The 15757-nt window shown below is 48.3% G+C and overlaps 1 protein-coding gene across 1 annotated transcript in view; it reads left to right on the top strand.

Annotated features, from left to right (window-relative positions):
• Positions 1 to 15757, top strand: part of LOC147430754 (fluoride export protein 1-like) — a 99100-nt gene that overhangs the window by 21115 nt on the left and 62228 nt on the right. Inside the window, exons 2-4 of the mRNA XM_086493318.1 lie at positions 6857 to 7115; positions 7327 to 7444; positions 7519 to 7590. Coding sequence (XP_086349444.1) covers positions 6877 to 7115; positions 7327 to 7444; positions 7519 to 7590 — 429 coding nt within the window. The 5' untranslated portion in view covers positions 6857 to 6876. The remainder of the gene's footprint in view (positions 1 to 6856; positions 7116 to 7326; positions 7445 to 7518; positions 7591 to 15757) is intronic.

The raw sequence follows: 15757 nt of genomic DNA, 5'->3' as shown, positions 1-15757 counted from the left end.
CTCTGAGATGTCCTGACACATGCTCTGAACCCCTCTCATGCCCTGTAGCTGGACAACCTGCACCTCCTCTGACAAACCTGTGAACTCTAGCCAGTCACCTAGAGAGCGCGCTGGACCTGCTGCCATGGGACCCCAAGAAACATGAGGCCTACTCCCGACCAAGTGGCCTCTCTGAGTGCTAACCATGGGGTTCCAGACGAGGGGCTGCCGTAGGCGCTCCTCCGTGCACGTCGGCTGCCGCTGCTCTAGGCCACGCCGCAATAGCTCCCAAGAACGAAGCAAACTCACAGCGAATCGGTCCTCCAGTCTCCTGCTCAAACCAACTCGGCGCAACTTTGTAAAGATCCATCTCGTCGAAGGTTGCCAAGGGCCTCTTGACTGAGGCACCCTGGCACGAAGCCTCTGCAACAAGAACTCCTTCCAGGGCTCCTCGCCTGGAAGAAGTCCTCTGACGACGAACTTCCCAAGAAGGGCTCTGCTCTGCTGTGCTGGATCAATGATCCCAAGCCCTCCCTGAGAACAAGGAAGTGTGATGACCGACCAAGCCACCTTGGCTCGGGCAATCTGAGTGTCGCGATCAGACCAAAGAAAGTTCCTGATCAACCTCTCTACCTGGCTGATGCAAGAACTCGAGAAGATCCAGCAAGAAGTGATGTACCACATAGTCGCCAACAACACCTGGTTGGCAACTACTACTCTACCAGCCAGCGAAAGTCGTGCTGAGCTCCAATGTAACAGCTTTCTCCTGATGGACAGGAGAAGAGGAGCAATCTGCTGCTCGGGGGACAAATCCAAACCAACCTGACAACCCAAGTACCGAACTGCAGTCCCTGGAGGAATCCACCTGAAACCCTCTCCTTGCATCCAATCTGGCACAGGAGCACTACCAACTGAGAAAGCCACTGTCTTTCTCCAGTTGATCAGTGCGCCCGATGCACAGCAGAAGGTCTCCAAGGCCTACCCACATCTGTGTAAATTGGCCTCCTGGCTCTCTAAGTACAAGGCTGAGTCGTCGGCAAACTCAGCGTCCAGAAGCTCATCTCCCCGTATAGGGAGTGCTAAGCCCCTCAAACCAACCTGCTGTGACACCAAAAATCTGCTCATCGCCTCCGCATAGAACAGAAAGAGAAAGGGGGCAAGAGGACAACCCTGTCTGACCGATCGTGTGAGCATGAAGCGCTCACCTCTACCTCCTGCCAAAAGCACCTGACTGTGGGCCTGCCTGTACAAAGCTGACACCCCTCTGATCCAAGCCTCTGAGAAGCCCATCCTACGTAGCGTGCCCTCTAGAAAGTCCCAGTCAACTCTGTCGTATGCCTTCTCAAAATCGAGAAGAAGAATCACAAGGTCCTCCCCACGGAGCCGTGCAAGGGCAGAAGCCTCCCAAAAAGTGAAGATGTTGTCAAGGATACTGCGTTCCTTGACAAAACCTGTATGAGTCCCATGTATAAGGCTCTCCAAAAGTGGCTGAATCCTCAAACTCAGAGCCTTGGCAAGAATTTTGTAGGCTGAGTTGAGAATGGTGATGGGACGCCACTGTCGAATCTCATCCAAGGAGCCACCCTCCTTTGGAATGAGGTAGATCAGGCCCTCACTCATGCTATCCAGCATCACTCCTGTGTGTAGAATGTACTGAAAGGCACTACAAAGATCTGGGCCAAGCAGGTCCCAGTACTCCAAGAAGAAGGTGAAAGTCAGCCCATTCTCACCTGGACAGCTACCACGAGGGAGGGCCCTGAGGGCCGTGTGCAGCTCCTCAAGCTGAAGAGGTAACTCAAGCCTCTGCCGCATCTCCTCAGTCATAAGACAAGGCATCTGTGCCCAGACCTGCTCCCTGCATGCATCCTGTCTCTCTGACTCGGGCTCAGCCGACAGTAGCTCACTGTAAAAGTCAGTAGCAACTGCACGCATATCCTCTGGCTCACAGACAACTGACCCATCGGGTCTCCTCAACTGATTGACCTTGGCATGCGAGTGCCGAGGTCCCACTGTCTCAAAAAAAACACCTGTCACTCTGTCACCCACCTGAGTCCACTGAGATGCCTGTCGGTGGAAGGCAAACTCATGGCGCCTCTCCTCTGTGCAAGCAAGCTCCTGTCGAGCCTGCTGTAGCTGCTCCTCCAACCATGGACTGTCTGGATGCTGCTCCTGCATCCTCTGTAGTGAAGCAATGCCTCGTCTGAGACGCTGCTCCTCCTCTCTTGCTGCAGCCCGTCGAGCCAAAGACTCCTGGAGAAAGAAGTGGCTAAGCTGAGCTAGGCCTGAGGCCACTCTGTCTGCAGGTGGAGCCTGGCTGTCCATGCCCTCTGTCCATAGAGCCTCGACCCTCTCTCTGAGTGCTGAGTCCAACAAGACCCGCTCTGGGATGCGAAGCATCGTGCTCCCACTCCTCTGCCTGTCTGCCACTGTGAGGATCACTGGTGCATGGTCCGAGAAGGTTGTCCCTGCCAGGATGCCCACTGATCCCCCCAAGTCACTGAAGTGGTCACTAGTGTAGAAGCGATCTATGCGCGATAGATTCACTCCTCCCACTCTGCGGTCCGATCTAGAGAAGGCAAGACTCTCTGGAGGCCTCACAAAGCCAGAATGTTGCCATGTATCCGAGACCCTCAACGTCATACAAAACCTCTCCCAAGCTGCTAACTCGACTCCATGCAAAGTAGCATGGCTGCCTCCGATCCTGTCAGAAGGGTCCTCCAACATGTTGAAGTCCCCTCCTACACACCACTGGTCAACCTGTGGCAAAGACTCAATAATCTGTGACCAAAACTCTGCACGAGCACTCGCCACATTGGGCGCATAGATGTTCAGGAAACCCACAAGGCTACCCTGAACCTGCATAGTAATCCACTGAGCCTTGCCTGGTACAATAATCCCTCTGCCCACAATGGCCTGCTGTAATGAGTCCGCAATAGTCATACATACCCCACCCTGGATGCCTCCAGGTCCAAAAGCAGCTGACCAAAAGGTATCATAGCGTCCACGCAAGATCTGACCACATCGCCGAATGCGGCTCTCAGACAAATGGTGCTCCTGAAGCATAAGGAGATCAATCTCTCCTCCCACAAGGCAACGCTGAAGCTCCTGACGCAATCGGCCCCGCTGTCGCTGGAACTGGGGCCCACCTAGTCCGTGCACGTTCCACGAGACGATCTTCATGGGGAGCGAGAGAGAACAGATGCTGCCGCAGCAGCAAGACGAGCTATCTTCGAAGCAGGCTTGGATGGGGAGTAATCCGCATCCGAGCGTCCTCTAGATAGGCGAGACTGCAGTGAGTGCCTGGTCCAAGCCCAAGTAGAGCGAGCCGTGCGTAAAGCAACCTCCTCTGTCCAGGAGTCCTCATGAATGAATACATAGCAAGGCAAACACTGCGTATCAGCAAAAAAGTACACCACAATGTGTCTACATCTTGCAGAATCTGGGGGTGTCACCGCAAACTTGGCCAGTGGCCACAAAGTCTGCAGCAAATCTGTAATGCCAAGTTCTCCCATGTGGTGAGAGAACTCGAGAACCTGTGTATGCAACCATCCCACCACTGAGTCGAGGGACCACTCTGTCTCAGTCCTGCCACATAGGGGGAAGGAGAAACCAACTGCTGAGTCCAAGGCCTCTGTCCCCCTAGCGGCGAGGAACAATGCGTGGACTCTGAAGCAGGCTGCCTCGTGGTCTGCTGCGGAATCGCCAAGAAAACGAGTAAACCCGTAATCGAAGAAATCCCAGCGGCGTCGGAGGTCAAAGCTCGTCAAACCACGAGGGATAGCTGCAAGAGGAGAAGTCTGAATCTGCAGTGGGGGCCGCATGAAGGGCTGACCCTCTCTCGCTAGGCGACTCGTGGCGAAGGCGCTGTCAAGAGATCTCCTGGCCGCCGGCAAGGGTCGAGTCTCCTGAGCCGACTGTGGTACTGAAGCAGGAGGAGGGGGAGAAGGGGCTGGGGAGGGCGGGGGAGAGGAGAAGCGGGGTGGGGCGGCAGAGATATGGGGGGGGCGAGGTGGGGAGTGAGCGGTAGCAGAGGGCGGGGGAGAGCATGAGGAGGAGGAGGGGAGATCGGAAGGCGGAGCGGCTGGCGAGGGTGAAGCGGAGGTGGTGGCTGGCGTAGGGGGCTCCTCCTGCTCAAGAGGACCAAAGCGGTTCCCCGTGGGAACCCACTGTTGCTGAGTAGGCACCTGGGGGCCACTCTGAGTGCCAGGCTGTCGCTGTGGCCCCTGGCGTCGACGGCCACGGGCCTGCTGCCACCTCTCCTCCGCTGGAGCCCCAGGCTCGGAGGGTGGCGCTGAATCTGTGCTCTGTGTCGCTGGCTGTGGCTGCGGCCCAGCCTTGGTAGGCTGGGGCTGAGGCTGGGGTGCGGGTCGTGGTCTCCTCCGTGGACAGGCCTTCGCTAGGTGGCCCATCTGTCTGCAAATGAAGCACTGGTTCGGGAGACCCGAGTACTCCACACTCTGTCTAAACCAACCCCCACTCACCCGAGGCAGAAGGATGACCTTCGAGAGCGTGTGGGTATCTCTGACCAAAACTCGAACTGAAGGGATGCCAGCCGCCTTGGTAGCTACTGATGCTGCCGTACGAGGTGTCTCCAGGACAGTTCCGATGGCGGAGCCAATCCTGGAGAGAAGTGGAAGGTACTCCCTCCGTAAACCCGGAAAGCAGACTGAGATGGGGATGTCCGCCTCCTCTTCTAGCACATCCGAAGACGGGTCAAAACCATGTCGCCACTGTCGAAAGTGGGCGCGTGATGCTCGGATGGCCAATGGACTCATAGCTATGACCTTGGAGGCCATCTCGGAAGTCTCGAACTCAATCTGGTAGTACCCCCGTCCGAGAATCTGGACATCCAAGATCTTGCCCACCTCTGCGAGGAGGCGGGCCTGGAGAAGGTCTTGCAGCTCTCCTCTGCTGGGACGAGTGCCGAGAACCTTGCAGATGACAGAAGTCGCCTGCAAGCGTTCTACCTCTGTGGCAAGGCTCGCTTGCTCTGCCGGCGTAAGAGCACGTCGAATGGTGGGCTCAGCGGGGTCGGGGAGGGGGCTTCATTGGAGTCCCTCTGCGGTGGAGCATGAGCCGCCATCTGTGTCTGCTACTGGTAAAGAAAAGGCGGAGGATCGTCGACGAAAGAAAGGGGGGGAAGACCTGCTGGACCGAGCACGTCAAAGGTGCTGGCGACGCCCGTCAAGCAAGAATGGAGAGGGAGAAGGCTAACGGTAAAAAGCAAGCGAGGGAGGCGGACAGTGGGAGGGGGCGGGCTGGCGAGGTTGACTGCGGGAGCTGCTTCGGGCTGGCTGGGCAGCAGGCAGCAACGGGGGGTAGCGCGAGGGGGGTGGGGTGGGGGGGGAGCGGCAGGGAGAGCTGGCTGAGCTGGGCAGCGGGCAGCTGCGGGCTGCCAGTGCAGCGGACAGCAGCAGGGGTAGCGCGAGGGGAAGGGGGCAGCGCGAGGTGGACAAGCGGGAGAGCAGCGCGAGGGAGTGAGGGAGGGCGATGGCGCAAGGGGGGAGAGGTGCGAGCAGCAGCGAGCCAGTCTCGGAATTGGTGGTACCTTATACGCTAAGGATTTTTGAGAGCTAAAATACGAATTGAAACCTTGGGAACCAGCTGTCAATTACTCATTGAGTCGCAACTAAATACATCACTCCTTAGTGAATAGTAAGGGTTCTTCAAAATAGAAAGACGAATGGAAACCTTGGGAACCAGCTGTCAATGCTTACTCATTGAATTGCAACTAAATACATGACTCCTTAGCGAATAGTAAGGTTTCTTCAAAATAGAAAAACGAATGGAAACCTTAAACACTCAAATCTTCTTCTACTTGGAATGTCTGCGTGTTACACCTGATAGTTAAGGTCACAATCTTGCATGAATTGCAGCACTAGCTTGAGATTACACCATTGCATCAGTTACACTAAAAAAGACTTTGAGCCTATTGATATCGTCATTATTTTACATCCAACTCCTCGTTGGCTAGATATTTAAGGTCTCTTGGGATAGTTTCCTACGACGTTAAAACTCTCTTCTTCTCGGGGGTGTGTGTGCGCGTGCGCGCACGCTAAGAAAAAGAGGAAAATGGTATATCCTTTCTATCACCCAAGTGTGGTAGATTGGTTATGCCATTTCCCTCTTGAATAACAGGTCTTGAGTTCAACTCCTGGTCGGCTAGATCTTTAAGGTCTCTTGGGATAGTTTCCTACGACGTTAAAACTCTCTTCTTCTTCTTCTCCCCCCCCCCCCCCCCCCCCCCCCAACCGCCCCCAAAAAATAAAATAAAAAAAATATCTCCTCTTGATGCCCATTCCCGTGTGTTACTAGTTGAATAGCACAAACCCCATACAACATGTTGCCTTCTGTTGGAAATATCTTACAATCAATGCACTGTAAATTTCCAATGACATCTCTGACATAAAGCGCTCTCTCTCTCTCTCTCTCTCTCTCTCTCTCTCTCTCTCTCTCTCCACACCAATTTGTAACAGATTGGTCTCATAGGTCATTTTGGCCTTTTGAAGACGTTAATATAACATTTCATTTCTCTCTCTCTCTCTCTCTCTCTCTCTCTCTCTCTCCAGGCGGCAAGACGGGCTTCACATCATCTAAAATCAGTCACAACATTCCAAACCTTACTTTTTTGAAAGTATCCAGAAAACAATGCATGTTTGAAGATGACATCTCTAATTGGAAGCTCATTACACATTTTGGCTGGCCCTTGTGAGTGCCTCACCTAAGTTAGTGGGCATGGAGACCTCAATTATGAAAGCGTGTCCCAATTTGCCAATGGGTATTTGAGATGTTTAATTTCTCATCTTTGGGTATGCTTATCTGCGTCTTAAATGCTTTCTCAATCCCACCCACCTCAAGAATTTTGTATTGTGAGCAGGCTTAGTGTAAAGTTACGTTATGGAAGAGGCAAAAGATGAGGATGAAATTGTTGCGAAGTCTGGTGAATCTGGTCAATATGGTAACGATGAGGACTCTGACCCATGGTCTACTGGCGAGATCAAGCAGCTCAGAACAAAGTGGCTGCAGCAAGAGCTAGAGGAAGAAGCAACAAACAACAAGGAAATTGAAAGTTGGAGTTCAAAAAAATCTCTATCATGTAGAAGATTGTCAACCTCAGCAAGATTGTCACATTCTCGGTATGAGTTTGTTTAGTGCTTTTCAACCAAGTACAACTTATGCATCTAGTAATAGTGTAGTCTATAGTCTTTCTTTTACTTCTATAGTTGATGCCCTCGGGCTAGAAGAGATTGGTTGTTTCCAAAGGAGGTTTTGGTACATTTTTATTGCTTGAAACTTCATTAGATTTTCTTGAAAGTTCTTTTGCGACGGTTTTATTTTGTGAAACAGGTCGTGTCATTCCTCATATGTACATAACGTGGAAAATGAAGACATTGATACTGAGCTAGGTTCTTCTAAAAGAGAGCCAACAAGGTTTCCTTTAGAAACTTCAAAACAGGAGTTGAAGGTTGGTTCTCGCAATCCATTTAGACTTGTTTATGCAAATTTGTCATACAACTTGTTAACACGTCTTTGTTTCAGATGCAGAAATGTACGTGCTTTCTCGAGTATGTTGATATCTTAGCACATCTGGCATTTTTTGGAATACTTGGGGTGAGTGGATTGGATTCCTTTGTTTATACCAATTTGTTTACTCCGAAGTAGTTTTGCTAGCGTCATGTACTTTTTGTACAATTTTATCCTTTTGTATTTGTTTTATGTTTAATATTGCTAGGGTTGTGTGAGAGAGAGAATTCACGAAGGGATCGCTAGTCAGAGACTGATGGAGAAAGATGCTGTGCTTGGCAATGCTTTGACAGATATGCATGCCAAATGTGGTGCGATGATGGAAGCACACAAAATTCCAACTTTTAGCATTTGTGATGTCACCGATTTTGGCCATTGCTGGGCTGATCTTCTACAGTTGTTGAATGCACTTGTCATGGTTGGCTGAATTGTTGCAGGGGCAACTTAAGGACTTCTGTATTTTTTTCTGTTTGAAGAGCATTAGGTGCTAGGGCTGCTTCAGGAGCCTTTGCTGCTTGAGGAGCATCAGGATCTTGAGCAGTTGCAGGGCCCCTAGGAGAGAGGAATTGACACACTGGAAGCAAGGCAATCCTTATACCTGCAAAGCATGCAAGGAGATTGGACAATTCACAAGGCGCCCATCAAATTGGCAGAGCATATAGGGTAGGTATACACTTGGCCACACATGCATGGCACTTGCAAGGAAGGTGGACACTTGGACAATGCATGCATGGCACATGCAAGGCAGGTGGACACTTGGATAGCCCATGCAAGCAAGTGGACACTTGGATAGTCCATGCGAAGCAGGTGGACACTTGGACATTGCATGCATGGCACATACAAGGCAGGTGGACACTTGGATAGCCCATGCAAAGCAAGTGGACACTTGGGTAGCCCATGCGAAGCAGGTGGACACTTGGACAAGGCATACATGGCAGGTGGCACTTCTTGCATGCCAAGAATCATGTGACCCCAAAGCTGCCATCGTGAGCCAAGGCGACCTCACATAAAACCATCTACAACCACATAACTGGCCACTTGTCCAAAACAGCCTATTACAGGCACAATTGAAAGGGAATATGTGTACAAATGGCACATCTTGTGTGTATGAACACATACCTATAAAAAGGGGGTGAATAGCTAGTTGTATAAGTTCTCTCTCTCTCTCTCTCTCTCTCTCTCTCTCATTGTAACCAGACATGGTATCAGATTCACCAGTTTGTAACAGATTGGTCTCATAAGTCATTTTGGCCTTTTGAAGAAGTTAAATCATTTCATTTCGTTGCAGGGCACCATCACTCAAAAGCATTGTAATACTATACTTTTAAATTAAATAATGAAATACCTAAAGGGGCTCCTATTGAGGGGCCAGTGCTGTGTAGAAGAAGAACTCCATCTCTCCATCTCTTCTGAGTCCCTATCTTTTCTAATCATAGCGTCTATTCTCTCCTTTATGCGTGGCTTGATTTTTTGATTTCTTAATCTTTAGTACAAGATGAATTTATTGTTTTTGTTGTCTCATTGCCTAGACAGTGGACCAACCGGTTACAGTGGTATTGGAGCACAATTGATTGCTCTTCTACAGGCAATTCGATCTAGATCGGGCATGTATTCTTTCAGCAACAATGGAGAATCCTCAAGATGTCAATAACAATGTGTAGGAGGAGAGCCTTGGAGAGATCAATAACAATGAGGAAGTGGAGGTTGAAGCTGAAGTCACTGATGATAAAGCTAACAATGGTAATGATCAAATTGTGGTGCGGAGAGAGAGACTGCAGTTGTCACAAACTGGTCACGTGGCGTGCCACAACACACACATACATTCTCTGCTGGCTACAGACAACAATGATGACGTGGCTGCCTGTAACCGGCCTGTTCAATCCAAAAAGGGCGGTAGACTTTACTTCAAACCTTGATTTAGCTTTCACCCATTATTAGTCATCTATTTTACCTGTACTTTCAAGACACAACAAAGGGGAGAGGGATATAGGTTGCTAGATTGCACCTGTATGAGTAGACCGACACCAGATTGGCCCCTAACTTAGGCGCCCCTTTCGGTATTTCTTTATTGTTCAAAAGAGGGAATAAAGGCTGTGGTTTCCTACAAGCTACCCCGCACAAACTCGGCTGAATTTCCACTGTTCCGGCCCGATTTTGGTAGCATAACTATACTAGGACCCTTCACAGTCAGTATTCCCACGCATTGATTGACTTTCCCGACGCATACAGGCACTTTGCAAAACCTGGCGAGAATCTGCAGCACGCTGAATTCTCTGTTTTCAGCCTTGAAAATGCGCCAGATCACCTGTACAGCGGTCCCCTCGCGTCCCCGAACCTCTTGGGGGTATTAGGGTCCGTTTAGGGCCAAAACCCTAAGCCTGCAAAAATACACAGCAGGCTGTAATTTATTGTTTCTGGCTCCGTTTCGCGTGCCGGTCGCATCCGTAGCAAGTCCTCGAGCTCCCGCACCTGTAGGGATACTTGCCCTTTGAATCGGACAAGATTTCGAGCGTGAAACCTCTCCGAATCACCTGTACCTGCGGGGGATTAGCCGCTAGCTAATCCAGTACCTGTGCAAGAGGCTCTTGCCTCGGCAATCGCGCATGAACCCACACAACTGTACATTGGTCAAATGAAGAGCCCACTAGTGGGGCATAACATATTGCCATAGAGGAGAGAGAGGGTAGTGCGTAGCGTGCAGGGCATCACTCCTCGCACCGCACTGTACATAGGAGGGAAAGCAAGCACTCCATAGCTCTTAACCTGTGACAAAATCTGAAAATGAGGCTCTCTCTCCTTCAAATTCAGCACCACTTCTTGTTGCATGAGGAAAGTGCACCAGAAGGTGCCACTTGGCACATTTACAAGCATTTTCCCGTTTCGGGGTTGCCGCCTAAAAATCTCCCAACCGGTTGCCCAGTTGACTTCACGACAGAGTAAGAAAATGTTCCCTTTGTCATTCCAGAGGTAATGACGCCAACACATTTTTAGGTCCCAAAATAGCAGTTCCCTAAATTTTAGGAGATGCTGCCATTGTATCTTTCTAGGTCATCTGACCCTCTTTGTACACTGCGGCCACATCCAGAACTGAAATGTAGCCTCTGTAGCAAAGGATTCCACTTTGGCTAGTCAATGATCCCACTTTGGCTAACCATAGTCTTTGTCCAACCTTAGTGCTCTCTTGCCCTCAGGCCTGGACTCCCTCTGGACGGTTCCACACTAGCTATGCAATGCAGGGCAGTTAGATTTCCTGAGGGGTGTTTCCAAAAAGTGAAAGTAAATAGATAATAAGAAAGAAATCAACAAAAAGGATAAATAGTAGTCACATGCTGGTGACATACCCCCCTCTTGAAATCTCAAACTTTCTCGTTTGCATCTATGTCGTACATGCTCACGGTCAACACTGATGTATTCAACACCTGTCGACACATGTACGACACATACATGCTCATTGTCAACCCTGGTGTATTCAACACCTCGTCGACTCATGTATTGCCTACGTGTGAACCCTGTCCCAATGACATAGTGGTAGCTTTGCACTGTGCCATTGCTTTGAGTCACTAACTTTCCAATGACAAAATGGTAGCTGCACATTTTGCCACTGTCTTATAGTACACGTTGGATCCTGTAACACTTTCGAGCATACCCAAACCGACAGTTTAAGAATGCAGTTACACATGTACTCTTTAATAGAAGCAATTACTGTATCCTTGACAAACTGACAAGAAATACTCACTTCTATAGCACTAACCAAACTTTTGGACATTCCATAAGAGCAATTGCCAAACTGACAATCTGTATAGCTCTAACATTCATGTAACAGGTATTTCATTTGAGCTCACTTTAAATACCATGTACATCATTTGTTTCAAAAGCCATTGTCTCACTGACAATCCATGTAGCTTTGAAACTCAAGGGGTCAAGGTAGGTTGCAAATCAAAGGCTTCAAGGTAAAGTGATAACACAGTTGGTGACTCTGCAAGTTCACCTTCTTCTATCCACTTAGCATCCATTGGTGGATAGTTTCTGAACTTTACCAAGTAACGCCTAGCAACCTTGCCTTTCACTTTCCTTTCTTTGTGTGCCAAAATCTGTTCCGGGACCAAGATCTCGTCAAGTTCCTCGACTTCCGGTTGATCTTCAGCTGGCATATCTTCTGGCACATCACCGACATAGGGTCTGAGAAGACTCACATGAAACGCATTGTGAATCTTCCAACTGTCAGGCAATTTCAGCCTATATGCAACATTACTGATTCTGAACTTTACCAAGTAACGCCTAGCAACCTTGCCTTTCACTTTCCTTTCTTTGTGTGCCAAAATCTGTTCCGGGACCAAGATCTCGTCAAGTTCCTCGACTTCCGGCTGATCTTCAGCTGGCATATCTTCTGGCACATCACCCACATAGGGTCTGAGAAGACTCACATGAAACGCATTGTGAATCTTCCAACTGTCAGGCAATTTCAGCCTACATGCAACATTACTGATTATGTCGCACACTTGAAAAGGCTCATAGTAACGCATGCTGAGCTTTGGAAACAGTCTTTCCTTGCCCTTCATCTTCTTTAACCTTGCCTTTTCAAAGCGTAAAAGCACCCAATCACCAAGTGAATATACCACTTCACGACGATGACGATCAGCTGCTTTCTTTTGCTTTGCCTGAGTCTTTTCTAAGGCCACTTTGACCTTCTTGTACATTTCATCCATGTCCTGAACATACTTATCTGCTTCAAATATCTTGTCCTTTGTATGTAGTATGGGAGAAACTTTCTTGCCACCTTCAACTATCTCAAAAGGTGCCTTGCTAGTTGATGAATGCACTGTATTATTGTATGCATACTCCACCAATGGCAAATACTGCTTCCACTTTCCTTTATGCTCTGACCCATAACACTTCAGCAGATCTAGGACAGTAGAATTTGCCTCTTCTGACTGCCCATTTGTTTGAGGATGAAATGACGAAGAGAATTTGAGCGTTGTGTCCATATTCTCAAACAAGCCTCTCCAGAACAAACTTGTCATGCGTGGATCACGGTCGCTAACAATCGACTGTGGCATGCCATGATACTTGAAAATATTGCTCATAAACAAGCGTGCCATCTGATCTGGCTTTATCTTCTTCGTGACAGGAATAAAATGAGCCTGTTTGCTAAATCTGCAAATAATGGTCCAAATACCATCGTTTCCTGCCTGCGTTCTCGGAAGATCAAAGATAAAATCCATAGCAATACTTTCCCATGGTTTATCTGGAATAGGTAGTGGTTGCAATAACCCTGGTGCCTTTTGCCTGTCAAACTTGACCTTCTGACAAATTAGACACTCTCGCACAAAGGCATCTACATCTCTTCTCAATGTAGGCCAGTAGAAGAATGTCTCAACCGCTTTAACTGAAGCATCGATACCACGATGCCCTGCATACGGTGGGACATGACTCTCTTCCATAACTTTGCGTCGCAATGGCTTTGTGACACACAATCTGCCATGCATCATCATGAACCCATCTTTGAGAAGATAGTGTTCATGACGTTGTCCATCTATTAGCTGCTCGAAGACCCTTGCAAAATCTTCATCATTTTCATACTGTTCCCTCATATCATCAAGTGCATGATGATAAGGAATTGACACAGCTGAAATTTGTGGCTTCCTTGACAAGGCATCAGCCACAACGTTCTTCTTGCCTTCCGCATGCACAATGTGAAAATGGAACATGGACAAGATATTTGCCCATCGCATATGCTTCTCAGATAACTTTGTCTGTGTCAAGAAGTATCGCAAGGTCTGATGGTCCGTTTGGACAACAAAATCTGCACCTAGCAGGTAGTGTTTCCAACTTAAGAGCGCATGAATCACAGCCACTAACTCTTTCTCATAGACCTGCAAGGTCATCTCTGGCCCTTGCAAAATTCTGCTCTCATAGGCTACTACCCTGCCATCTTGCATTAGCACTGCACCAATGCTACTACCACAGGCGTCACACTAGACCACAAATGACTTCATAAGATCTGGCAACACAATGACTGGATCCGAAGTCATCTTTTTCTTTAAGAGATTAAAAGCTGAAATCTCTTTCTGTGTCCATCTAAAGGTGACTGCCTTCTTTTGAAGAGCATGTAAAGGTGAAGCAATCTCAGCGAAATTTCGGATAAACCTTCTGTAATAGGAGCATAGTCCCAAGAAACTTCGGACATCGTGCACCGTCTTCAAATCTGGCCATGACTTGATCGCTTCAACTTTTGCAGGATCCATTCTGACACCATCCTTTGAGACAATGTGTCCCAGAAAGTGGATCTCTTCCAGAAAAAATTCACTTTTCTTTGCATTGATGAGCAACCTATGACTGCGTAACTCTTTGAACACAATGGCCAAGTGATGCCTATGCTCCTCTTCATTCTTTGAGTAGACTATCATGTCATCAAAGAATGTACCAACAAACTGTTGGTGTGGACGGAAAATTCTGTCCATCATCCTATTGAACGTAGCAGGAGCATTTGTGAGACCAAAGGGCATCACTAAAAATTCGTAAAGGCCAAACGTCGTTCTAAAAGCAGTCTTGTGCACATCCTCTGATCTAATGCGGATCTGATGGTACCCACTCTTTAGATCTATCCTGCTAAACATAGCTGCTCCTTCTAATTTGTCCATAATATCATCAATTCTAGGTATAGGGAACCTATTCTTGATGGTATTCTTGTTCAATGCACGGTAGTCTATGCACATACGCCATGAGCCATCCTTTTTTTGCACCAATAACACTGGAGAACAGAATGGAGATGAACTGGGCTGAATCAGCCCCTTTTGTAACAGCTCCTGTACTTGACCAATTATCTCTTTCTGCTGAGCCGCACTAACCCTGTACGGAGGCTTATATTTGGTGGGCTACTGCCCGGCACCAAATCTATCGCATGGTCCTTGGGTCTCTCTGGCGGTAATTGAGACGGTAATGAATCGGAGAAACAGTCACTATACTGTTGTAAAAACATTGACCTTTCTTTATCTAGCACAGATAAATTTGATTCATCACAATCTGACACTTCACGTGCAAAAACCAAGTACGCAGAAAGATGCTTTTTTATTACAGAAGTAATAGCAGAAGCTGATACAGTGGGAATAGACTCCCCTTTAAGCTTTACATCCAGAATGTGAGTCTTTCCCCTGCTCTGTACAGTGATCTTTTTGTTGTAGGCATCCATGATTCCCTGTACACGAAATAACCAAGGAATACCTAACAACACATCACATCCGTCCAGTGGCATGATGTAAAATTCTTCAGCATCTACATAGGACTGGATATGTAGACGCAACTTTCCAATGATGGGTGTCACAGCCTCTGTATGGCCAGGACATGCCAAACCTCCCTCTGCTGTATACCCCATCTCTTCAGGTCTGATTCCCAACTTCGAAGCCAATTCTCGGGAAATAAAGTTGGCTTTGGCCCCTGGGTCAAAGAAGATAAGCACTGTTTGATCCCTGACCTTTCCCCATGCTCTGCAAAGCTCACTTGCATCTGAATTTGGCTTGTCGCTCACCATATCTGGCACTAGACCAGCCATGGGCTTCTTTCCTTTCTTGTCTTCCTTGTCATCAGAATCAGCTGGCCTTTTCTTTGTAGGACAATTGTAAGCAATGTGGCCAGGCTGCTCACATATAAAGCATTTGTTCTCTGTCCTCAGGACCTTCTTTTGCTCTTCTGACTTGCGAGGAAAACGTCTTTTCCATTTCTTTGTTGGTCCCTTTTCTGATTCAGCCGTAGCTTTATCTTTCCCTGCGTTGGCTGACTCCTGAGTCCCTTTAGGAGCCTCATTGGGAACGTGCTTCTTGGCTGAATTTTTCTTGCCTGATCCTGCCTTGACGCCAGTGTTAAATTCACAATCTTCTCCCTTGAGCAAACCATTGCCAGTGTTTGCTACCTCGATGAGCTGCGTCAAAGTAGTGACTTTTGTCTTCGTACAGTACTTTCTCAATCCTTTAGGTAGGCCACAACAGTATTTTTCAATCTGTTCTGTCAATGGCACAAACCTATAGGAAGTTACTGGAAGTAGAGCTTTCCAAAACTTCCGATTGTAATCATCCAGATTTCTGCAAGTGGCAGCATTAAGCTGGTGCTATTCTGTCATGACATCTGCTTCAAAGTCATCAGATAACCATGCTGCTGCAAAAATCTGCTTGAAGTAAATCCATGTGGACGGAGCTTGCCCTTGAAGCAATAAAGTTGTCCACCATTGTCCCGCATTCTCTGTCAAGAAAGTGGCTGCCTT

This window comes from Adiantum capillus-veneris, chromosome 21 (genome assembly GCF_014529385.1).
Source record: "Adiantum capillus-veneris isolate H3 chromosome 21, ASM1452938v2, whole genome shotgun sequence".
Classification (NCBI taxonomy): Eukaryota; Viridiplantae; Streptophyta; class Polypodiopsida; order Polypodiales; family Pteridaceae; genus Adiantum; species Adiantum capillus-veneris.
This window is presented reverse-complemented; position numbering and strand designations above follow the sequence as displayed.